We start from the raw sequence: 27638 nt of genomic DNA on the forward strand, positions 1-27638 counted from the left end.
TGAAAAATGTCCTGACATAAACGATTCTTTAGTAAGGTACCGAGTTTTAGACTTATTCAGAAATTTTATAGAATTTGGTGGCGACTGTAGTATTTTGAATCTTCTATACCTATGATCAGATCCGACTTTATGTCGGAGAATCAAAAGGCAGCTAAAAAGATGCAAGGTATATGTTGCCACCTTACTTTAGTACCGTTGCAGCCGATGTGGATAATCATGTTGAAAGTAGAAAACATAAGTTCTTGTGACATAAAATAAAATGTTCTCGTTCGACATAAAAATCTTAGAAATTTACAATATTTACTTGGAAATATTTCAATCGGTTGTAGATCCTTAAATGACAGTCCAATTGAGAAAATGTAAAAATCTTTACTTAAAAATTTTGAAATCGTTTGTAGATCATTAAATAATGCTCCAAATTCGGAAAATGGTGAAAAAACTTGATAACTCATATTTTTCATAAAAATTTTTTTTCTGCAAAATAAATGTTATGTGAAAAAAGCCCGTAATTATGAAATTTAGATGATTTAGGTATTTAAAATCTGTATTTTTTTATTTGCTCATTTGTTTGATCATTATTTATTCGTTTTAATTTGTTTCTTCAACAAGGAATACAATAATAATAATAATTTTATTATTATTAAACATCATACATATTTATAACAAATAATACTAATAACTACACACATATAGACTATAAACTAAAACTTTATAATAATATTTATATAATAATAATTAATACTAATTTAATAAAAATAATACAAATTTGTTTTTTATTTGTTTGTTTATGTTCGAATAAAATATCACTAAAATAGCTTCTTCGATATGTTATTATAACATTAAAAAAATGAAACATTACAATAACTTACTTAGGGGGGGTAATCACAATTTGAAGCGCAAGAGCCTCCGATATTTCTCATAGTATTAATCAATTTAAAAAATGATATGCTCTATGATTTATTTAAGTGAATACCATAATAATTATTTCATAATTCATATTAATTAAATATAGTATAACCTGAGATACTAGCACAAAACTTTTTAAGTTAAAATGTTTTGAAATTTCTTTTGTTTTAAATTTTCTCCTGTTTGTGTGTGTGTGTTTGTTTTTTTTAATAAAAATATAAAATAAGTTAAATTCAGTATATTACAATTATAGCTAAAGATTTTAATATAGTTTGAAGTAAAGTTAAGATTTGTTACTTAAATAACTAAAGGAAAGAATTGCTTTAATATTCTGTTTTGTTAGGTGTCCATTTTTCGAGTGTTTTTTTTTTTCTTCTAACACTTTTCTTCCATTAAATTAATAATAAATTTGTATAATTAAAAATTTAAATTAAACTATTTTCACTTAAACTGTTTCGGTTTTATCTTGATTATAATCCCTTTCTTTTAATAATTCATCCAATTGTTGTTCCTGATAGTAGACCACAAATTCCGATGATGATACACTCTCGAATATAGCACAAATACTTGGTTTTAAATTGTAAAAGAATAGTAATTGTTGCCGTTGAGCAAAATCCTTTAGCAGCGATTCAATAACAGTTGCAGCCGTAAAATCGGCACCATATATGTGAGAAGCATCTATGACTACTGGTATGCTATTGCGCATAGATTGCTTATTCACCAAATTTCTTACATAGTCCACAGAGGGGAAAATTATACATCTATCGGGTGTAATCATAAGATATTCATTACCAGCCGGACTGGTTAATATTTCTGTGGTTAATTTTGGTCTAGCTGCATGATAGAGTATGAAAATAACATTGACGCCCACACCAATGAGTATGCCCATTTCCAGAGGCAATACTAAACAGGCTATGAAGGTGCCTACGCCGGGAACCAAGTCACTTTCTGCAAAAAGAGTAGGAAAATCATATCTTATAATCTTTGTCGAAAAGTTTTCACTAGAAATATTGAGCTTTTGAAACTTAATCAAAAAGTTTTCTAATCTTAAGAACTTGTTGGAAAAACTTTGTAAAGGAAAAAGATCTAAAAGTTTTCTATATAAAATATGATCGTAGAAAACTTGATCTACGAGTTTCCTTAAGAAATGTTGATCAATCAGAAGTTATTTAATTTCTAAAGAAAAGTAGAAAAACAGATCTCTTAAATAAGTTCCAAACTTTTCAAATATCCCTAAGAGGTTTTTGACTTTAAACACTCTAAAATAATCTAAATCTATACTTACTTTTGGCTCTCCACATTGGTTTAATGACACGCACCTCCACCATAAAGACAACAGCTGCTATGATAATAGCAGCCAATGTAGCCTTAGGTATATAATAGAAATAGGGAGTAAAGAAAATCAACGATATAATAACCAAAGCTCCAGAATAGATATTACTCAAGGGCGTTCTAACACCACTGGCATTATTAACAGCACCACGACTTAAAGCGCCGGTACCGGGAAAACCTTGAACAAAAGAATTTGCTATATTGGCAGCACCAATAGCAATAAGTTCCTGAGATGCATCCACAGTTTTACCATTAGCTAAAGAAAAATAAACCAAAAAAAAGTTAATCTAAAACTATTCATAGATTCATATTCATTTTACAAAACTACCTACCAAAAGCTTTACAAATAGCAATATTCTCCATTAATGAAATCAAAGGCACCACAATCAAACCCGAACCCATGCTATGAACCATTTGAAAGAAAGTTTCCTCTTTGCCGGTAATCGTATCATTGGCCTTAAGATGTGTAGGTGGTAGAGCAAAGCTGGGCAAACCTTGTGGTATATAGCCAATAACTTTAAAGGGAGTACCTTCATGTTCTTTATGCAATAGAATACCCATTATGCAGCATACTATAACCAAAATAGCATTGCGAGAAGTACCAATAACCCAGATAATTTTATTAATAACATTTTGGGTTTTAGAGCGTAATTCAGGATCTTTAGGTCCAATTTTATAAGAAGATAAAAGCTACAAAAAAAATCAACAAAAATAAATAAATATTTGTTATAATTCTAAGAAATTTACATTCAACTTACTCTCATCATTAGTAGTATAACTATGCACGTTACTCCCAATATGGTATCGGTGGCACTAATATCTTTTATATTATCAAATATATGACCCCAAATTTCTATAAATGTTGAACCTCTTGCTGCTATACCCAATATATTTTTAATTTGTGAAGTTAATATGATTAACGAAACGGCTGAGGTGAAACCAGATGACACTGGGCCCGATACGAAATCTATTAGGAAGCCCAAACCAAAAACACCCATTAATAACTCCACTATGCCACACAATAAACATAGCAACACTGATCTTTGCCAAGAACCCTGAGCAGCCTGATAGGTTAACAGAGCCACAATGGCTGAAGGACCAACGGGAACATCTTTACAGCTGCCCAAAAATATATAAACAAAACAACCCAGAAATGAACCATAAAGACCATACTGAAAAAAAGATAATAAACATTAGAAAAATTATATTTCCTTAAAAAAAATAAAACTTACTGCTGCTGGTAATCCCGCTATACCCGAGTAAGCTAAAGCTTGTGGTATAACAGTTAAACCCACCGTTATACCAGCCACTAAATCTCCCACAGCATCTTCGGAATTATATTTTGGCAACCATTTTAAAATAGGCAAACGTTTGTGCAGAGTTTTCTTATTAAAGGTTTTTTTCGAACGTTCTTGCAACCAGGTTCTGGCACATTCTATCGTTTTGGCTGGTGGTATTATTTTTTTGCCATCTTCGGTTACTGCAATTGTGATAATAATTAAAAATTGTAAGAATTATTTAATTGTTAGAATATTTGAAATTATGTTAATGTTTCTTTGTTCTAAGTATTTAAAATTTTTGGTCATGCGAAACGTTTGTTTGGTAAGATTTTGAAAATTTGTTTGTTTGTTCTGAAATTTTTTCAACCATGAAATATTTTTTTATAATTTGAAGGTTAAGTTTTAATTGTTATTACTAGTAAGTTACTGTTATTTAAATAATAAGGTGACCATTATTATATTTGTTTATTGATGTAGGTAAGTTTTTGCAATATTAATTTGAGGCTAAACAATGTTGTAGTAAAAATCTAGTTCAGTTCTAGTTCAGTTCCAGTTCAGTTCTAGTTCAGTTCTAGTTCAGTTCTAGTTCAGTTCTAGTTCAGTTCTAGTTCAGTTCTAGTTCAGTTCTAGTTCAGTTCTAGTTCAGTTCTAGTTCAGTTCTAGTTCAGTTCTAGTTCAGTTCTAGTTCAGTTCTAGTTCAGTTCTAGTTCAGTTCTAGTTCAGTTCTAGTTCAGTTCTAGTTCAGTTCTAGTTCAGTTCTAGTTCAGTTCTAGCGAGTTTTAGTTCAGTTCTAATTCAGTTCTAGCTCAGTTATAGCAAGTTTTAGTTCAGTTCTAATTTAGATCAGTTCTAGTTCATTTTGAGCTCAACTGCAATCTTGTTTTTTTGGTTTTTTCACCAACAACACGACTTTCTGCTCGCTTTTATGATATTTTGCATTTATATTTTGGGGTCAATAAACTTTAAATATCGTTTTTTATATGCAACATAATGAGTCTATAGCATTTTATAGGGTTAACAATCAAATCAACTTTCATTAAAAGGGTTAAAAATCAAAGTATTTTTTACCTTAACATGTTCGTGCTACAGACGCTTAATACTTATTCTACTAAGTATTTACAACATTTAAAATTTAGTTTTAATATTTCATGATGATTATAACTAATGACAAAAACTTTAAATCACAAAAAAATACTTTCGAAACAAGTGATAAAGCTCAGTTTAAGATAATGCAATAATCTTGCAATTTTATTATAAAAAAAGAGTTTTGGAAGCACAAAAAACAATGTAAACAATTTCCACATACCATATAGAAATTTTTAATATTTACGTCATTGTGTTTGGAATTTATTTTAGAATTATTCGAATTGTTATTGTTCTGTTTTTTTTCTAAAACAACAAAATTTTATTTCTAATGTTAAAAAACTGAGCAAAAAAAAAACAATTAAAATGAGTCATTAATTTCAGGTATTAGCTTTTAAATTATATTTTATGTTTTTTTTTAGTTAGAGTATTGTTTATTTTGTGAAAATTTTCAAAAACTTTAAAAAATTAAATTTTTCAAGGTTTTTTAAAAGAATGGATTCTTTATACTCATAAAAATTTTATGTAATTAGCTAGACGTCTGCTTAAAAGGCTTAAGAGTATTTAATTAAAGTTTAAAGATTCTAAACTTAGTTTTTGTTGTAATTAAATAATTTTATAGTTCTTTTTCTAAGTATTAAATACTGGTTCTTTCTTATACACATTCTAAGTATTGCTAAATTTTTTAGTTTTGTATTTTTTACTTTAACTGGAATAGTTCAAGTTCAAATCTACTAATATATACCGGAAGTTTAATTGACACATATTGTGGTTTTAAGTAGCAGAGATGACAAGTTTTGTTTCTTTTGAAACAAATGAAACAACCCTATTTGAGAAGTACATCTTCCTTGACTATAAAACTTCATATTGTAACTGGCGACTCCTAATGGCTAAGAGATCACTGCTTTAAACTAATTGGACATTTGATTTTGAAAATTATCGTCCTTTTTAAATAAATGAATTAAACAATATCTAAAACAAAAAAAAAAAAAACCTGAATATGTTAATACAACTTCATATAATTAATGTAAAAATGTAGTTCCTAAAAATTAAATATTTAAATTTATTACTGTTCAGCTACCGCAAACGTAAAATTCTAAGTCACACTTTCCACCATAAAATTTTAAAAATTCAGTAAATAATTTGCACTAAAATTATAATATCTTTAACGTGCCCAAGTCAAAAAATTAAGTTAAACAATTTTTTTTTTTGCATTATTGCTACAACAATGACTGACTACTACTTTTGTTAAAGTAAAAGTCGTTAATAATATTTTTATATTTTGAGCGTGTTTTTTTACTAAAGCTTTTTATAAACATTTAATTGAATCTGAAAGAAAACTGTTTATAATTTTCATGAGATGATTTTTTTTTCAAAACACAATAAAAAATCTATTGGGAGGAGTAGTATTTTTTCGTTTTATTTTGAGGAATTTGTTATTATGTATTAACTATTTAATTTTTTTTTTGTAATTTTGACGCTTCAATGAATTTGTGATTTCATTTAATTGAAATTTTATTGTGATTTGTTTTTTATATGAAAGAGAGGGAAGTGTGTAAATGATTGGGAATAAAATTTTCAACACAAGTGAAAATTTATTTAAATTATAAAGCAATTAATTAACATTTTTTATTTAAGGGGGAAATCGAATGCAAAATACTATACTGCAGGTAATTTTAAATATTTAGGGGAAGTTTTTCATAAAACAACTGATTTGCAATTATATTTAAATCTTTGTAATTACGTATGTAACTTAATGAATTCTGTTTTTTTTATTAAATTTTGACAAACATTCCATTCGAGCTCTGTTTTTCGGTTCTAGTTTAGTTTAAGTTCAGTTTTAGTCCAATCCTAAATCAGTTCTAGTTCAGTTCTAGTTTAGTTCTAGTTCAGTTCTAGTTCAGTTCTAGTTCAGTTCTAGTTCAGTTCTAGTTCAGTTCTAGTTCAGTTCTAGTTCAGTTCTAGTTCAGTTCTAGTTCAGTTCTAGTTCAGTTCTAGTTCAGTTCTAGTTCAGTTCTAGTTCAGTTCTAGTTCAGTTCTAGTTCAGTTCTAGTTCAGTTCTAGTTCAGTTCTAGTTCAGTTCTAGTTCTATTTCAGTTCTAGTATTATTTCAGTTCTAGTATTATTTCAGTTCTAGTTCAGTTCTAGTTCACTTCTAGTTCAGTTCTAGTTCAGTTCTAGTTCAGTTCTAGTTCAGTTCTAGTTCAGTTCAGTTCTAGTAAAAGTTAAACTTTTGTTAAATAATTTCAACAGCCCGTTAAAGAGTTTAACTTTGCTTAAGTTAGCACTTTAAAATCAATCCCTTAAGTTAAAATTAATCTATACAAAAAAGGTAATATTAATTATGTTTCATAATTTATTTATAATTTAATCAAACCGGAAAATTTAAATAGAAAACCTATGAAATGAATCACAAAGAAAGTTGTGTGGGAAAAGAAACCCAAAAGCATTAATAATTCTAAAATATAACCTTACTTCAGGTAGATTAAATGCATTTTGAAAAAATTTTCAACACAAAATTTAACTTTCTATATAAAGGGAGAATTTATAATGAGTTTTTAAAATCGTTAATAAAAACATCAACATATTTTTAGTAAACTTTGCCAATATTTATTTAAGTTTATATAAATGAAAATAAAATTCCTCCTATTTTTTTAACAATAGATGACTTGTAAATGTTTGTTAAATTCAGTTAAAAAATAAAGAAATTAAATAAATAAAAAACATCTGTAGCTGTGAAATTTTCTGGATTAAATACCTTGGTACGACTAGACACGTTAAGTAAACAAAAACGTGTGAATGACTAAAGTATTTATTTTTATATGAATAATTTCGATTCTATTTGGTCTATAGGGTTTTTTTTAACACAATGAAATTTGCACTTAAATATTTTATAGGTTTTTCTTTTGTTGCCAATATATTTAAGGAGTTTAGAAAAAAACTTGTTAAATGAATTTTAGCTTATAAATTAAATAAAAGTGTTTTTAGTTTTATGATAAATTTTAGAAAACAAATATACATTGTTTGCTTTCATTCAACATGTTTAGAGCGAGTAATAAAAATTTAATTTTAAAGAGTAAAAAATGTTAACTAGTTTTGTCATAAAGAAAACTTTTATTAAGATTTTAATAGAAATATTTTAGAAACAGATTTAAATGCTTATTAAACATGATTCTACAATTTCATGTACGTAAGAAAATTGCATAAATTTGCATATCATTTATGACATTTAATATTATATGGTAATTAATAACTTAAAGTCAAATAAATTAACAACATTTACATTTCACACGTTAACTATCGAATAGTTAACATGAGTGGTTTAAAAGAAAATCTTTGTTTAACATTTGTCAGTTAAATGCATAAGTTACAATTTATTGTCACGATTCTTTAAACGTCATTTAATGACGTTAAAACTTTTCTAAAAGGCGTAATAAATTATATCTATGACTCTTAAACCATTCTTTAATACGTTTTTATCTAATCTTGAAGTAGTTTGTACTACTTGTTCAATTACAATAAATTACCATAAAAAGCTTCCTTAGCATGGCTTAAGTGTTTTTTATATGGTTGTTAGTTCTAATAAAGTTTTTCTAATAAATTTGTAAAAAAAAAATTGCATTTAAAATATCTTTTTATTATTTACTTTTATAAATGACAAAAAGTTAAACAAGTTATAAAGTGACAAAAGTAGAAATGATCGCTTTTATACAGAAATTGTTCTTACATTTTTGGGTTAAAGAGAAATTGAATGATTAGTGCAAAATATTATCAGTTAAAATTTTCTTTTAGATTTTGAAATAAATAAAAAAAGGATCTTTGGATCTCTTCTAGATCGTTTAATACTTAACAATTAGTTAATCATAAGTTAAGATTTTCTTTTCACTACGAATGATCTTGGAATATTTATTGTCCTACCGAATATAAAAGGTGAAAATGTTCACTTTTATTAAACAATAGTTTCAACTTATTTTGGATCAACAGTTTCAAGTTTTAAATTTTACACTGAATGTATTATATTAAAAAATGCTAAAACGTTAAGAAGTTTCGGATATAGAAGTTTAATGCGAAATATCAGCAGAATATTATTAAACGTTATTACGCGTTGACTAGTAGTTATCACGCTGGAGGATTTATTGGTGTGACAGTTAAAAATGTCAATAGTAAATTTTTTCTTTTGAACTTTTTCAATTTCAAGAATAATATAATAGCATTAGAACTTATCAGCAGAATAATAACTTCCTTCTTCATCATAAGTTACGTTCCTCATTTAAAATTGATCGATTAGGTCAGTTCAAACTTTGCGGAAGAGAGAATGATAGCTTACGAGTTGCTGAAATATATTATCGGTGTAAACTGCTAGGGAAATATTTATTTATTATTATTCCTCAACTCAAGCCATTTGAATCTGAAAGAAAATTGAATTCATTTCTTTGGACTTTTTGAAGCTTAAAATAAAAACTAATCTTCGACATTCCTACAGATCCGGGTGACAGATAAATGACTGTTTCCCACACCTGCAGTACGAGAGACAGTTATGAACTAGCAAATCGACCACCCAAACAACATAATGACTAGTTATCCTAGCAGCTCAACAAAAAGGCCATGCATCTGAAAAGTATAGTAACTTTTACTCCTAACCATCTAATTGGGTGTGATTCGTACTTTATCACAAATATGTATACTCTTTGTAAACAAGAGTGAAAACTGTCGCCACTTTACCATCCCCAAGTAATCTAGAGAATAGAGACTTTAATCAAAACATAAGCAAAAAAAAATGTCTTTGTAAGCTATGGAGTGACGATTGACTTATTTGCTAGAACAATCACCTGTAGGCTAGGGCTAACCCTTAGTGACAACTTAAAAATCTAGTTCTGGAGCGATTATTCCAAAAAGACGCCGATTCGAAAAAAAGCACCAACGAAATGAATTGACTAAACTAATCGACTAAATTAATCCTTTAATTATCATTAAATTCACCAAAAACTTTTATTCTAACAATTTTTTATTGTATATATGTATGTATGTGTATCTCAATATACTTACATATAAATTCATTCGATCCTTGAGAACCATCACCATTAGCCGCAGCTCCTCCACTGTCAGCAGCATTTGTTTCATTCAAATTCGTTGTTATGCTTATGGAGGAACATTTAAAACCATCATTAAAATACACATGATCAGATGCCGGATTTAACTTCATTTTGTTGCGATCGATGTTTATTCTTTCACTTCACTTTAACAATAACAATATTTAGTATTTTTCAATACAATTAATTAATATGTATTACACTCCAAATTACTGTGGAATTTTAAATGTTTGTTTATTAAACACGTTTGTTATTTATTTTTTGATGTTGATTTTTTTTTTTTTTTTGGTAAATTATTTTTGAGGGTTGACGTAATTATTATTGTACTTGCTGTTTAAGTATTATCAAATTTCTGGCTAACTGCAAAGATTTAAATTTAATTTAATAATTAATTTAATTAATAACTATATATATTTTTTAATGCTTAAACTTGAAAAGTTTTAGTTATTTGTTTTTTTTTGTCTTGTGTTTTGTTTTAACTAAATTAAAACGGTCATTAAACTCTGTTGCAATACAAGTGTCACATGTGTCATGTTAGTTGTTAATTAAACAATTAATTGTTTTGTTTTTAATTGAATTTATTATTTTTAAAACTCTTCTTTAAACAAAAAATAAACATAATTTTAAATCAAGGCTTGTTGTTTAATTATTGTTATTTTTTTCTCAACTAAAGGTTTTCTTTTATTATTTTATTACTTTTGTTTATTTGTTTTTAATTTATTTATATTTATTTGGAATTCTTGATCAATGACAAAATTACAAATGATTTGCAAAAATTTTAATCGTTTTTTGTTTTCTCCAAAACAAACTTAAATAAACCATGAAATTTTGTTAAATAATTTTAAAGCAACAAATAATAAATAAATAACTAACTAAAAATATTTAAGCATTTAAACACAAAATAGCACAAAAAATAATAATAATAATACCTGTTTATAAAACCACAAACAAATGTTTGTTATAATTTTTTACTATTGATTGATTTGTATATTTTTTATTATATTTATTGAATTGCATTAGTATTTAAAGTTGTTGTTTTTTAATTTTATTTTGGTTTTGTTTTATATTTATTTTTCTTTTAATTTTATTTTTTTATTTGCATTTATTTTATTTATTAGTAGTTTGATCTATTTATTTGTTTTTAGTTTCCTCTTTGATTTTTCTTGTTTTTGTTTTATTTAAATTACAGTTACTTTTCTCTACTAGTTTGTCTTTGTTTTTATTTTCTCGCTTAAAGTTGACTTTAATATTTTTGTTGTTATTGTTGTTTAATTGTTACTCGTCAATGTTTAAATCACGACTGTTTTCGAACTTGGCTCGAACCTTGTCTTTTATAAAATCAAAGCAATTTCGTTTTAACAAATTTATATTTTATTTGTGTTATTTTTTTATTGTTGTATTTGTATTCTGTTAAATAAATGTGAAATGGAAAAAAATAAAATAAATAAAAAACACTTGAACTCTTTATTGGGTTTTTGAGCTGCCAGATGTTAGGGTTGTGTGTTAGATTACAATTGGATGTTGTAAAATTTCCTGTAATTTTGTTAAATTGTTATTAAGAAAACTGTTTTTTTAGTGTCCTTTAGGGACTTGAAAATCTGAATATTTTTATGATATTAAGTTGCCTATAGTGGGCTCCGATAGGCTAATGGTTAGTGTTCTAGTGTGGCTGAGTGGCTTCGATTCTCACTGGTTAAAGAACCCACAATAGGCCCGACAGAGGCTAGATATTTCTTCGGATTTAATATACATATGTATAAAAATTCTCTTTTTAAACTAACTGTTATATTTCAAAATATTACTTTAGAAACTCTTTCTTTAAAATAACTGAAACATGGTTCATAAATTTGGCGTCTCATGATAAAGATATTGACGTATTGGTCTCAATCCTTTCATTGCAATAAATGTCTCAGACAATATTTAGATCATCTTGTCTGTGAAAAGGCAAATGGGATGTTTAAATTGTACCCAAAGCATTGAGAAGTGTATTTTTTTGAATACGTTGGATCAAATCTATATATTTTAAAGTTAACACATAACAAAACAAAACTTGAGTTAGTAAACTATATAACACAATAAGAAAGTTAATTAGTCCATGTACTAGTCCATAGTCCATGCACTAAAATTGAGTCCAAAAACTAATTCATAGAAAACAGAAATGTTTGGATAAAGCAACAATCCTGAAGAGTAGTCTTTTTGTCAAATATAGTCTGATTTTAATCTCTATGATTATTCTTTGCAATATTTTACTAATAAGTTTACTATAAATTTGACCGAAGTCGGTAGTTCTTTGAACTTCATTGTACAAAATCGTTCATTGCAGTACTATTGTACTTTTGAAAATCGATTTGTACTAAAAAAATTACAATTCTACCAATTTGTCCAACTTTTTTCCCTAAAATACAAAAGTGTTTGGATAAAGAAACAATTGTGAAGGTAGTCTTTTTGTCAAATGTAGTCTAATCATAATCTCTTTGATTATTCTTTGCAATATCGTCTTTCTAAGTTTACTAAAAATTTGACCGAAGTCTGTAGTTCTTTGAACTTTTTGTTGAGAGAAAATTGTACAAAATGGTTCATTGGAGTACCATGGTACTTTTAATGATCGAATTGTACTAAAAAAACAACAATTGTACCAATTTGCACAACCCTAATCCAGATGACAATAACTTTGACATTGGAAGCTTGGAGCTAGTGTTCCAAAGAAAATATAATTGCACAAAGATTAAATTAATATCATATCTCTAGCCTTGATGTTCCGAAACAATTTTTGGTTATTCGTAAGGAAGATGAGTTTCTGGATTATACTTAAAAACTATATATGTGAACTTGTGTTTACCTAATATATATTTCAGAATACCTGCAATCAAGGAAATTCTTAAGAATCGATTTTATTCAGGATTGATCCAATCGTTTACATGAATCATTGAAATCAATGAATTTGATAATTTTGAAAGTTAAGACTGAATTCGATTAAAATTTCGAAGAAAAAATCTGTTAAGGTTTTTGAATTTAATCACATTAAAATAGATATGAAAATAATGAAGTTAATATATAAAGAGAGATTCGTGTGAATCGAACTGGTACCTAACTAACTCATTATCGTTCTGATGTAGATGTTGTAGAATGTGATATCTTTTTGATTCAGAACACGAATCAGAATTGAAAACCAAATAAAGACTTAGATTATCCAGCAAAACCTTTCATTACATACACATTATTCATTATTTTAATCGCTTACAAGTAATCACACCATGTAAGTCGTGTGAAACAACTTATATAGCTTCTATATCTTCACGCAGAAACTGACTAATGAATTAGAAAGTATTTATATAACATATAAGTAATAAGACGTTATTAAAGAACTTCTATGTAATCAGAGCGATATGTAGTAGTCATTGAAAAGTATGTAAATAGATGAGTGGTTACAATTGGAAGTCATAACCAAGCTTTTTGCTGGGTACTTTTCTTTAAACTCTGTAGAAAGTTCTTCGCTATATCTGGCCTTCTTTCATATAGAATTTTCAAGAATCAGACTTGACTGATGTCATAAATGATGCAATAAGCTTATTGTTTTGTTAGAAATTTGTCGCAGTTTTCTTGAAAATTTTCCCCATCATCTGGCATCACATTTTAGTACTAATTTGCCGTTAATATATGTAGTAATAAAAAAACAGACATAAAGACGCTCTTTTTTTAATGTAGTTTAAACAATTCGCATTTTATTTTACCGGCTCAATTTGTCTCTCAGTTTAAGTTTAGTTAAAAGTACAAAATAAATACTGCAAAAACAAAATATTACTGTGTAATAACAGTGTACTCGCGAGTATTTCCGGAGTCAAATGGCCGAATTGTTTTGATTCTCATCGGGGCTGGTTTTCAGTCGTAGTTAAATTTCATTACTTCATACGGTTAACGTTCTAATTTTGATTTCTTTTTTTTTGCAATTCTTTATGTTATTATATATTTGAAGCCGTGGCTCTGGTTACTGTTTTGCTGTCAACATTCCTAACATACTTTATTATTTTCGATTTTACATTCTTAATTTTTAAAATCTTGAGAAAATCCTAAAGGGGGTTTTTTTGGGGTTTTTACGTTTTATGTATATATTTCCGTTTGTATTTTTGCTTTCGGCCATCTTTTGCAACATTGTGTTTTGCATTGAAATGTTTTAGGTTTCATCTAAATTTCCAAATTTTAATTTATGTATTTATATTCTAAAAAAGCTTTATTTTGCGGTTTTGTTTTACAATCGTTTATTTTTATATTTTGTATTTAAGTTTTAATTGAAAACTGCAAACGTGAAATATAAAGATCATTGTCTTACAAATAATATTAAGTATTTTAAACCAAATCAAAATAACAAATCTTTTATTTGTTTTTATTACACGTAGAAATCACGAGCTCTTTGAAGTTTTTTTTCCAAATTTTAAAATAATGGGGCCAAAATTTAAAAATACTAATATTAAGGACAATAACTGTATGGCATATGTATTTTGATCATAACGTTTTGTCTGGAATTTTTAATAAACAGATCACATGCATTTTAACTCTACTGAGGAAATTTGGGGTTTTTCAAAAATTTCGTATTATTAACAGTTATTTTTTAAAAAATTTCAAATGTTTTAAATACTAATGTCACGCTTATTGGCATTAGTTTTCTTAAAGTTAAAATAAATGTTGCTTTTAGAAGGGAAAGTTTGTGAAATGTTGCCTTAAACCTTTGTCAAGTTTAACTTTTACTACGCTCGCTTACAAATAACTACTTTAATAAGTACTTAAAAATAGTTTTGTTTTAAGCATAAAAATGTTGCTCACACAGAATACAAACCGGGACCCTTGTCTTACTTGTCTTACTCAAGCATACGAAAAATATCACAGCAGATTGATCGGACAGTTACGAAAAACCTACTTAACCCACCATTTTGGGTTACCCCTAGCTACCGAGCGTCCAGATGACTAGAAATTTTGACATGTGCTTGTCCGATTAGGAATTCATGAAGAAATAATAAAAACTTTAACTTTGTTTTACAAGTGAATACTATATAGCTTACAAATGGTACACAAATGTGACAATTGTCTTCACCCTTGTTTACAAAGAGTACTTTTGTGACGAAAGACGAAATAAAGACAATCAGATGGTTGAACGTAAATGGAAATCATTGTCTTATGTGAGTTCATTGACACTTTGTCGAACTGCTGGGTAATATAATTTCCACTAATGTCTAACCACATACTTGATTGAAGTCACTTTTTGCAGACGAGAATGAAGAAAGTCGTCTCTTTAGTTTAGCCTTTGTAAGGGAGACCGGTGAGAGTCGTTACTTTAATGCACCCTTTGTAAGCGGGAGCGTAGACAAAATGTTCATTGAACTAGTTCTCTGACTGTCCCTTTGTAATCTATGAAGTGTTTACGTAGGTCTAGCACTAGCACATGATAGCGACGAATTTTTGGTAGTTGCTAGTTCGCCATCAACTAAAATTTGCAAAAAAAAAAAAATCGCAAGCTAAAGTACTTATTTATCTAATTATATGTAAGTCATTATAAGAGTACTTAAAAGTAAAGCAAACGGTATATTTCAGTCATTAAAAAGTCATATGTTGAGTAAGTACAAGTAATTACTGATTTGAATAAATCTTCTTCTAAGAATCCTTCAGTTGTTTATTAAAATTATTAAAGAGTCATTAAGGTAAATAATGAAATGCACAAAAATATTAATTAAATCTTCTTAGGTTTCATTCATCTTAAAATCAAGTATGTATATATTAAATAGGCTTAATTCATTTTACAAAAATATATGTATAATAGTATAAAACAAAGTTATCTTAATAATAATAATTTTATGTAATTTATAACCCCAAAAATACAAGGTTCAGTTTTAGTTCTCAAACAAAATCTTTTAAAAATTCAACTTTAAAACCAACTTCTACATCTTTTGTTTAATTTTTTTTTTATATCAGGTAATTCAACAACCCAATCCATAAACCAACCAACCAACTAACTAACTGGCCAGTCAAAGTTTTCCAATGACTTTGACACAGATTTTTTTTAACAAAACGCATGCTATGAAGACAATGTATTTCAGTCAACGCAGTAATTCATTTGCTAAGCCAAAACAATTAATTATAATTAACAATTTAAGGTAAAAGTAAATTAATTAAAACTTTAATTTATTTTCTTAAACTGACAAAAGCTTAAAACAAACATTCTTTACTATTAATAAGTAATTTTGCTAAACATTTATGTCGAATATATATGTTAGTATGTAGGGGTTTGACTATCACGCTTTATAGAAGGAACTAATCACGTGATAATGTATGTAAAAAGTAATTTTTTTGAATAAATTTGTATAAACAATTAATAAATGTAATGACCACTGCATGTAGGCATGTAGTAAATAAATATAAATGTAAGTTTAATGAACTCTGATTTAGTTATTTGAACATAAATAATTGTTTTATGCACATAAATACATATTTTTCGTAATGAAGGAAATAGTTAATTTTACTACAGTTTATAGCGAGTGAGTCATAATATTTAGTAGTGTGTTATATTTAGCATATTATGTCGAGTAATTAGATTTTGAAAGTTCTGTGGTAAAAATGATAAAGTACATATCTCATGATATGTAAAAATCAAGTTTTCGCATTAAAAAAAATAATTGATAATGAAAAAACTTAATTTGAAACTTTGGCAAATATATTGAACATTTTGAAAAAAAAAATTAAGCTGACAAGCCCAAATTGACCTCAAATGACAAAGAATATGATCTTAAGCTAGCAAGTAATACGATCTGTCAATCTTTTGAATAGAAGGGAACGAATGAGATCCTCAAACGTATCTCACATTGAGAGAAAAAACGAATGCAAAATATCTAAGTTACTCTCCATTTTTTGAAATAATTCAAAATTTTCCCTTAATGATTAAAAGTATATTAAAGATGAAAGAAAATTTAAGGTCTCCAGCTGTTATAGCTTTTCAGATATACGATACGACTCCAATCTTCCACAATGCTTCATCTAAATTGCATCGGTTTATGCTAGAACGATATTGAAATGTATTGCAAACATATACCCAACATTGAATTTGTTAAAACTAAGTTTTTTCCCGACCCATCGAATATCGCTGTCATACGGAGCGAATCAAGTAGAATTTCACTTCTGTGAACTGAGATCACGATTTTTTAAATGGGTAGTATAGAAGATATACATAGTCTTAGATAATATTTGGATTCAGCATGATAATATATCTTGTCATAAAGGTCATTATACTATCGATCTTTAGGTCACTAAGTTCGGTTATCAATTGGCTGCCTCGGATCTGTGATTTGATCTAAAGATCCCAGCAAAAAAAGAAAACTTCCAAAGAAGCGAAAACTAAGTACTGAAAAAGACCTGAAGAAGTTACACTTTTAAATCAGGCTTGTCATAGGAGGGATGTCCTTTTTATTTGATTCCAAATTCACACATCTGAAGTCATTATCGAAGTTGTGATAAATATTATTCTTTTGGAAGTACTTAGTTTTATTTTTCCCAGCAAAAATATACAAATATACAAAAAAATTGATACAGAAGCTCAAAAATACATTTAATTATCTCACAAAAATGTAAGAACTAATTGCTACTTTTGAAGTAGTTATAAATGTTATTCTTTTGGAAGTACTTCGCTTTATTTTAAAATAATTAATTTCTATATAATAATTAAGTGTATAGCGTTACACACATAAGACAAATATCATCCAAGAAGCTTTTGGAGAGAAGCCTTGGAAAATACGATTTACAAGATAAGCTAATGCGAAGCGTGTGTTATAAGAAAAGTGTGCTCTGGTAGGTTAGTGGTTAGTGTTCTTTTCTGGTTGACCGGAAATGGTAGGTTCTATTCCCACCAGAGGCACTGGGTAGCGCCCGATTTGGATTTGATGTACATATATACATTCTCCTTTAAAATTAATATAAGAAATTCTACCGATTTCTCTGATGATTATTGTTAGGATTAGTCAAATATGGTGGAACGATACTACGAAAAACTTTCGGCATCTTCGTAAAATGTTTATGATTATGTCATTAACATATAAGTATATTAAACGACATTAAATATTAACGGTAATTTAAATCAACCTTGTCATAAAACGATTTATCGAATGTGGCATGGAAAAGAACTGCTACATGCAGCCATACTAGGTATAAATACATGCATACAAATTTTTAAAATCTTCCTATTACCATTTTTAAACAATTTAGAAATTACAGCAAAACTATACGCATACAAAATGCAAACATGTTTTAAGTGGAAACAAAACATCACTTTTAAAAGATTTACCTCCATTTTTAAAACCATATTACCATTTATAAAATAAAATTCATTCAAAGAAAACATTTTGTAGTGTTTAACGGCTACTCTTCTTTGAAACATATTCTATACAAAGTAGTATGTTAATTAATTAATCTTATTAAATTTATTGATGTCAATATTTATCTCTACATTTTAAGATCAATTTTACTACTAAATCACACACGTTCAAAAGATTTGATCTCGTATTTACGCCTACGACTTATAATTTCTCAAGGTGTTTAATTTATAAATAATTTTATATAAAAAAATTCTTCATATAAATAGTTAATAAAACAATCTTATACTAAATAATGCATCAAGGTTTAATACCAAATATTGATAAAAACAACAACAACAATGTCTTGGTTTCTGGTATCTGGAAAAAACAGAAAATTTATATTTGAAAATCAATGCAGTTTTGAAATTTAAATAATTTGAAAATTCCATATGTTAAGCACTATATTTCATAAGAATTCTTAAAAATAAAAATTATCATAAAAACAGATTAAGCTAAAATAAATAGTAAGACCTTTTTGTCAGAAATTATTGAAAATATATTTATTGTTCTATTAATACTTAAAGCATTATTTCTTTTATCATAATTTAAACCAAATAAAAAAAATCTAAAATTCCTACATTTAACTTCCTAGAGTTTTATTCGCATTGCAGTAGCTCGTTCAAACGACAGACAACTGGATTTACGAGTAATATTAACAATAAATTTTTTGTTCTTTTGTTTGGAGGAAAAAAAGTCTTGTTTTTCACTTTGTTTAAAATAGAGTTTAATAAAACCATAAATCGTCTATTATCTACAAGACACGCATTTTATAATAAAACAAAAATTATAAATTTTGATTATATGCACGATATTGTTTTAATCTATTAATGAAACAATACAAAAAAACATGAACAACAGTAGTAGTTAATTTAAGTTCCAAGCACATACATCAGATTTATTTATTTTTAGTTCTTTAAATTGTTAACAACATGTCATTCATCGGTGGTCGGTATCTTTTAATTCATGTATTCATCATCATCAATGATTCGCAAAAAAGTGAGAAATTGTTAAAAAGTATGTTAAAATACCCTACGAACATGTATAGCGATTTACAATCTTAAATAGTATGCTATTGAGTTCAAATGTTGTGTGTGTTGAGTTCTTTATGTAAAAAGTTTTTACACTCGAAATGGCTACTCCTCAAATATCCAGCTAAAGAACTAGTTTAATGTCTTTAAACATGAAGTCAAAGTATTAAGGTAGACCCCGTCTAGGTAAAGTTCCTCCGGAGGCATTTGCTAGACGTTATAAACACTGGTGATGTCACCAGAATGTCTCGGACATTCCTTGGAATGATTTGACATGGGGTCGAACCAGAGAACCAAATAACTTTTTTTGTTGTTGTAATATGTTGGCTGTAACTGGGTGTTCTTCCATGGGAAAAAACTACCGGTTGATACAGCTGTTGCTGAGTTGAAAATCTTTGGCCGATTGAGAATCGGGTCGTTCAGGAGCAGAGATCCAATTGTTGGGGGTTGTGGTTCCTTTATTATCCACGTATTAGCTGTGGTTTAAACCCAAATTCGCGGGAGGTGTGGGTTGGTATTAAAGGACTGATGCCGATGAAAACAAATATCCCACAGATGAATGATTGTAAACTTAGCGTTGGAAATAAATTGCTAAAATGTATATGATACAGGATGAATGAAGGGACATATGAAAGATAAAAAGTGAAACCATTGAATTTAACTTCCTTCTCTCGTTCTACCAGTTACGACTATTGCTGCTCTTGCCGACTCAACAGAAGCCATCCCATTTGCGTGGTTGTAAAGTGTTAATTTTGCATATCGGAAGTTAAGCAACGAGGGAGGCAACAATGGCCAGAGATTAGATATTTGAAATACTTAAGCAAAGTACACGTATGTATATTTTTCCGGAAATTCCATATACGTAAATTGTCATAGTCTAGTCATAGTCTAGTCATAGTCTAGTTATAGTCATAGCCTAGTTATAGTCTAGTCATAGTCTAGTCATAGTCTAGTCATAGTCTAGTCATAGTCTAGTCATAGTCTAGTCATAGTCTAGTCATAGTCTAGTCATAGTCTAGTCATAGTCTAGTCATAGTCTAGTCATAGTCTAGTCATAGTCTAGTCATAGTCTAGTCATAGTCTAGTCATAGTCTAGTCATAGTCTAGTCATAGTCTAGTCATAGTCTAGTCATAGTCTAGTCATAGTCTAGTCATAGTCTAGCCATAGTCTAACATAGTCTAGATGACCTGGTTGTGATAGAAAGACATATTTGTGTTGTTAAGTGTATTTCTAAAATTAAATTTACCATCTGGTAGGGTACTATTTCTCACATTATTAATAGCATTACAAATTAATAAAGATACTCATACTAAAAATCGCATAAGCTATAAATCACGCCTTTAATTTAGAGGTTTTTTTAACTCAGAAATCAGAAATTTTATTTTGTACAACTAAATATAAACGAAGTTATATCTATAAAGTTTTATTTTATTTTGAGTTTAAAATTTGCGCGACAAGTTCACGGTTTGTCATTGATAATTTGTTTCACAGTTAAATATTTTGTCGTTTTTTTTGCTTAAATAAAATTTACAACTAAATCCAACAACTAGTTACACACTGGTGCATATATGAATGTATGTATGTATGTATGTATACACTAGTTAGTTTATGTTAATTAAAATATTAAAAAAGTAAAACTTAAATTAATAATAAATAAAACTTAATTTAATACACAACATGTTTTACTGGTCATGCCGCTAACGTCAAAAGGAATTTTGTTGCATAAAAATAATAACAAAAACACACACGATATTATGATGTGATCATATTTTTGATATGTATGTCTGTCTGACCGATCGTTTGCTGTTGAAATGAATGAGTGAGTAAAATATTATAAATTCTCTTGTGCGAAAAATAAAACTGAAATTCGATCACTTGTTTTATACTCTCATTTTAAATAAAAAAATAAAAATAATAATAAAAATTAAATATTTCACACCACACGAAAATGTTTAAAATAACTAAATTTTATGGCTGTTTATGTGTATGTATATGTTTAAGTGTTTAACGATCGGTAGCAGTATGTTAACACCCAGTCCAACTGTCCGGCAGTTTGCCATCAAGTCAACAGGTGAAGTGAGAGTTTCCAATATTAAGTAAATTTATGTTTACACTTTTAAGCTTTCGGTAGTTTTTTTAATTATTTTATTATTTTTTATATAAATCAACAAAAAAAACATAACAACAAATTTGTTTAACTAGCTGGCGCCCGTAACGCCTTTACTTTAACCACTTTTGATTATTTGTTTAACAGCTTTTAAATTGTTGGCGATATTTTTTATTCGAGAAGTTAAAACATAAAAAACCAGGAATTTCCTTTAAATATCAGAGATAAAAATAAATAAATATTTAATTCGCACAGTAGGTCATTAATTAAAAAAAAAAAACATTATATAAATTTAAACAAGAAATTAAAAAAAATTGTTAACGGGATAACCGAAATTTTTATATTGGAATAGTATTACTGCCAAAATATTTGGATCTCATTTTGAGGAAAGAAAGAGTTTCAGTGTCCTCTCTACATATTCTATATCAGAATCGAAACGTCCAACTTGTCTAATTGTATCCGTTATAACTCAAAATGCGTACCTTTATATAACCTCAAACTTGCCCATTTTTAGGAGCATTCTAGTCCGGTTCTTATAAGGGTCAAAGCATAGGCTGTCGGTAAATATGTTAACCTTTTTGGCACATATTCTAATCCAATTTAAGCATTCCTTTATTGCTCGGTAAACAGTGGTGTATATCTGACTATATAGAACTATAGGCCCTCTTTGTAGTCCCGTTTACAACTATTTGTTTAGCAACTGATTCCTACGGGTAATGTTCCCGACATAACCTGTGTATGGTATGCAATCGAGCACGTCTGATGCTTGTATATAGCATTCCAATATGCCCAGCGCCGATGTGCCTTATTGATTTAACAAAGTACTTAACTCGGTCGGTTACCGAATTATTGACATCTACTTGCGTAGGAAAAGGGGTTCAGAATTTTTGTCATTCTTTTGAAACGACAGATTTTAGTATTTGCGGTGTTAATATTGACGCCTTTTGATTAAGCCCAACTCAAGGCCTTATTCATAGCCTCTTCAGGCCTTTTACACAATCTGGGTCATTTTGATTTAGAAATTTTACGTTATTGTCTGCATAGCAGTTAGGTCTAAGTCCATTCTGAAACGACAGATTTTAATCTTTGCTGTATTTACATTGACACCTCTGTCTTAAGTCCAGTTCAAGACCGTATTCGGAGGCTTTCTACAAAGGGAATTTAGATTATTTGGATTAAAAAAAAACTATATAGATCTATTTCGGTCTTGGTTAGCGTCTATAAGAGGCTTTTAATCGTGCTTACCCAGAGTAAAACAGACAAATGATCAACAGTTACTAGAACCAACTAAGAACAGGGTTCCATCTTCACGAATCAGGCCTAGGCTACTAGTTTAATTTCCTTCTCTTTAGTCTGTAAATCTAAATCATTGTTCTCTTTAAAAAACTCGAAATTTCAATCTTCGTCTCACACAGACAGATGACACATATTTGTCGTAAAGAATTTTTCACTTTTATTTTTGGGGTGGCGGCAGGTTGACGCTTTTATTTCCAATATTTTCAAATGAATGACGTCTTTATATGGTCGCCGTAAAGGAATGTGTGAGTTTTAATTATTTATAAACTTCCTTTTTGACGACTTCATTTAATACGTGTCAATTTTCAAGATTATTCACATAAAAACGTATAATAAAAAATATTTTTATAACGTATGTATATAAACATTTAAAATAAATTGTATTTTTAAACGATTTTGGCGTACTTATTTTGTATTTAACAAAATACTGGAAACTAATATTAACAACAACAACAATACATATAAATAATAAATTGCAGCTGTCTTTGATTTAGCTTTATATTAATACGTCCGTCCGTTTATCTCTCTAACAATAACTCCGGTTTGTAAAGCAAACATTCCGGTAGGCAGTTCGTATAAAACTACGTCATTTAAGCCGAAGCAATCAAAATATTAGACACCCGCAAATTTTTGAAGACTTTGATTTGTTGTCATTTTATGTGACAAAAAAAAAAGACTACAGCCATCATTCAAACACCAGTTGTGAATTATAAATTAGAATAAAATATTCAATTAAATTATATTCATATAAATATATACAAACATATGTATTTCAATTTAATATTCATCTGATTAAAACCATTAATTGTTTAAAAACAAAAAAACAACTCACGATTTTTTCTTTAATTTATTGCATAATTTTATAAATATGTATATTATTATAACAAAAATTTGCAATCTATAAGAGATTGATTTGTTTCTGTAAATTGTTTTAATATTTTCTTATTGTTGTCTTACTTAATAAAATTAAAAAATAATAAATAAAAGTTGTTAAGGTAGTCGCCACAATATAACGTCATTAAGTTGAGTGACCAATAAATTATAAAATATGGAACTTTTAACTGTCAAGAGCTTTCATGTTTTTTTTTTTTAAATATTAATTAATTTATTACACTTACTTAGTAATTTCATTATTAGTTGTAATTTGCAACTATATTTAGTTGTTTGTTTTAATTAATTTCAAATTATATCTGTAATATTATACTGCCCACATTTACACAGCAATTTATGGAGAAAGGTTTTATGGTGGTTTTGTTTTTTTGCAAAGTTTAGAATGGTGTTTTTATATAGTTTTCTTAAAAAACCATTTACTTTTTTATAAATATTTCATAATCTCAAGAATTTTTATTTTCCCCTCAAATGGTTAGTGCTGCACGTGTACATTACAATAGGAATTATTTAGAAATTTTTTCTAAGTTCGCAATAAGGGGGAAAAACGTCAATTGTGAAAGGCGTTGAAAACGACATTTTTGTAATTCATCGATATTTAACTATCGAAATAGATCCGTCAAAACTTTATTGAAATAAACATGATGCAGATTTACATACCTAGTACTAGAACTAATGTAGCCTTCAATAGTCTGGTGTTTAGTCCAGTGTATAGTCTAGTCTATATTTTAGAATATAGCCCAATCTAGTCTATTGTCTAATCTACAGTTTAGTATATAGTCTATATACTTTTTTATATGGGGTGAGAAATCATCATAGACATGAATACTTATCCATTATGTAAGATTAAACTATGTTTTGCGTCACAATCTCCCGCAATCTCCCCCCGGGGGCATGGTGGAGATTTCACCATCAACCGCAATCTCCCCCAGGAGGCATGCTACCTTGGTGAAATCTCTACCTTGGTGTTTTTGCATTCCCGGGGAACTGAGGTGCTATCAATACCTATAGTCTGCCGGTTCGATAAACAGGTGATGATCAAATATATATGCTGGATCCCTGAACCCGATCGGTATTTCTTACCGGTCGCGTATTGGTATATGCTGGGAAATTATCAGATTAGTATTCAATGCTTGCCTGTCATCCCATAGAGTGATCTTTATGATCATGGGAATGGAACTGATGCTAAAATTGGTAAAAGATCGGGAAAGTCTCCATATATTGAGATCCTGATCCATCTAGGTGTTGTTGCCGAAACAACAGTGCCATCTCAGTAGTGTGGTTGTGCGGGCTTAAAAAGGTTAAATAATGAAAGGGTGGTAATCTTCCGATATATTCGGAAGATCGATTTTACCCTATGTTGGGGTTGGTCTCCCCTTCTATTGAATTTAGAGCAGTGATTGCTTTTTCCTTGTAGGGGTGTGCATTAGGATTGAGCCTATGCTGCCTATAATTCCCCAACGGGGCAGGTTAAGCACTTGATATTCGTCAACCGCAATCCTCGCGGAACTTCCTCCTATTTTGATTGTTTCAGTTTTATGTGTTCTTCGACTACAAAAAATACTACTTCTGTTTTATGCTCTGCGACTTCTTAAACCATTTTTTTGGGATCATCATGGTGTCGTTTGAGTACATTTCTACTTCATCTAATCATCTATTATGCCATAACTATAATAATGATATCGTCCTCAAATCCAATAGTACTAGCCTCTTCGGATATGTCGAGTTGCCTGTTGCTCGCAGGACTTGTACTGGCTGGTCTAGTCTGGTTTATGTTCCTTCGGGATCTACGTAGTGGTAATGGGTTTGATAATTCTCTCTTCGAACAGGTCTGTGTATATATGCTGGATCCCTGAACCCGATCGGTATTTCTTACCGGTCGCGTATTGGTATATGCTGGGAAATTATCAGATTAGTATTCAATGCTTGCCTGTCATCCCATAGAGTGATCTTTATGATCATGGGAATGGAACTGATGCTAAAATTGGTAAAAGATCGGGAAAGTCTCCATATATTGAGATCCTGATCCGTTTAGGTGTTGTTGTCGAAACAACAGTGCCATCTCAGTAGTGTGGTTGTGCGGGCTTAAAAAGGTTAAATAATGAAAGGGTGGTAATCTTCCGATATATTCGGAAGATCGATTTTACCTTATGTTGGGGTTGGTCTCCCCTTCTATTGAATTTAGAGCAGTGATTGCTTTTTCCTTGTAGGGGAGTGCATTAGAATTGAGCCTATGCTGCCTATAATTCCCCAACGGGGCAGGTTAAGCACTTGATATTCGTCAACCGCAATCCTCGCGGAACTTCCTCCTATTTTGATTGTTACAGTTTTATGTGTTCTTCGACTACAAAAAATACTACTTCTGTTTTATGCTCTGCGACTTCTTAAACCAATTTTTGGATCATCATGGTGTCGATTGAGTACATTTCTACTTCATCTAATCATCTATTATGCCATAACTATAATAATGATATCGTCCTCAAATCCAATAGTACTAGCCTCTTCGGATATGTCGAGTTCTTACTCCCGGTTATACATAATGTTCCACAAAAGAGGGCCTAGAACTGATCCTTGTGGAACTCCTGATGATTGCATTCCTAAATTAAGGGTAACCTTTGTGAACGTAATTTTTTATATATTATATTTTAATATATTCGGATTATCTTTGATCTGTCTTAAAAATTATTTACAAAACAAATTTGCAGCTTTAAATTTCGTTTTAATATTCTTGAATTAATTTTTTAGGCTCACAAGTACTTGATATGCCAGACAGAATTAATTTTTTGAATAAATTTTTGGGTAAAAAAAAGAAATTCATAAAATATATATTTTTTATTATTAATGGAAATATTTTACATATTTTAAGTTGAAAATGGCTAAATAAATAAAAAACTATTAAAAATTTATAAGTAAAAATTATTTTAAAAAGGTATTTAAAAGCTTAAAAGAATTGTTATAAAAAATTTTGCTTAAAACATTTAAGAAGGAATTTACTTTTCCAGAATATTAATAGTTTTAATATTATTGTTAGATTCCCAATTAATAAATAATTAATTTAAAGCATAAAGTTATTGGGATTTCAATTCATTTAAAAAATGTTGTTATAAAAAAACACTACTCTTACCAATTTAGGTGTTTTAAATAATAACCAGCCATTGTTTTGCAGAAATATTGTGACTCTATTGTGTAAAAAACGTTTTTAAAATATTTAATTATTTTTTTTAAATGTCATTAGCAATTAATAGGAGTATAATAGTTGCTTTGCAAATTGTATTGTTTGAAACCATTTTTGCAGAAAGTTGCTAAAATTTGCATTATTTAGGTCGGTCCAAGGTTAGTTTAAACTATTATCTATTTTTTTTTCAAAATTTTTCGAACTAATCCCTAGATTTAAAATATAATATGATAAAGAAACAAATTTCTACAAATTCTTTTTGTGTAAACTTTTTATACCTGTTTTAAAAAGTTAAAACAAAAAATATTTATTTTTATTAATTCCCTCCACCCATTATCAATTGGATGGGAATCACCCCATACAAGTACTAACTTAATTTATTTTATAAATAAGTTCCTAAATAATTGAATTGTTTAACCGCAAATTACATTTCATTTATTAATTATTTGTCATAATCTATAAAAATTGTGAAATAACAAGTTTTTCCACATTTAGGTTAACAAATTTTTTTATTCATTTCAATTTGTTTATTTTATTTATTTTAATAAAAAATTCACTGAAAAAAACTAGTTTTAGAATGGGTGTATACGAAAACATTTTAGGTTCTTCAGTAGCTAGTGATGTCACCATTACCTTTGGTACCTGTTCTGTGGAATGCTGTTACTCTAAAGTATTTCTATGAAGTTTTTAAGCACTAGATATACATTGGTAATACACCAGTTCTATGGAAGGCAGAATTAGTTCCGAAACAGCTTCTTGAAACCAGTGATATTTAAATATAATTGACACAAAGCTAAAAATGCATCATTGCATCTATAGACTAGTCTAAAGCCTAACATAGTCTATGGTGTAGTCCATAGTCTAGTCTATAATGTAATCTATACTCTAGTCTATAGTCTAGTGTATAGTCTAGTCTATAGTAAAGTCTAGTCTGTAGTCTAGTGTAGTCTAGTCTGTAGTCTATAGTCTAGTCTATAGTCTAGTCTATAGTCTAGTCTATAGTCTAGTCTATAGTCTAGTCTATAGTCTAGTCTATAGTCTATAGTCTAGTCTATAGTCTAG

General features: G+C 28.6%; 1 protein-coding gene across 1 annotated transcript; it reads right to left on the minus strand.

Moving 5' to 3' along the window:
* Window positions 1-526: 526 nt before the first annotated feature.
* On the minus strand, window positions 527-10678 carry LOC111686040 (sodium-independent sulfate anion transporter). Its single transcript, XM_023448341.2, has 7 exons — window positions 10621-10678; window positions 9648-10051; window positions 3471-3718; window positions 2997-3410; window positions 2571-2928; window positions 2192-2494; window positions 527-1854 (listed from the first exon to the last, which is right to left on the minus strand). Exons 2-7 carry the CDS (start codon window positions 9802-9804, stop codon window positions 1352-1354), a joined length of 1983 nt encoding a protein of 660 aa, XP_023304109.1. The 5' UTR covers window positions 9805-10051; window positions 10621-10678; the 3' UTR covers window positions 527-1351.
* Window positions 10679-27638: the final 16960 nt, after the last annotated feature.

The sequence above is a fragment of the Lucilia cuprina genome, chromosome 4 (genome assembly GCF_022045245.1).
Source record: "Lucilia cuprina isolate Lc7/37 chromosome 4, ASM2204524v1, whole genome shotgun sequence".
Lineage (NCBI taxonomy): Eukaryota > Metazoa > Arthropoda > Insecta > Diptera > Calliphoridae > Lucilia > Lucilia cuprina.

Bases quoted from the DNA above. Each gene is read 5' to 3' on its own strand.
- LOC111686040 (XM_023448341.2), bottom strand. From the start codon at position 9,804: ATGAAGTTAAATCCGGCATCTGATCATGTGTATTTTAATGATGGTTTT. The intron at 3,719-9,647 runs GTAAGTATATTG...TCACAATTGCAG, and splicing joins AGGATCGAATGAATTTATAT to TAACCGAAGATGGCAAAAAA. The intron at 1,855-2,191 runs GTAAGTATAGAT...CTCTTTTTGCAG, and splicing joins ACCAATGTGGAGAGCCAAAA to AAAGTGACTTGGTTCCCGGC.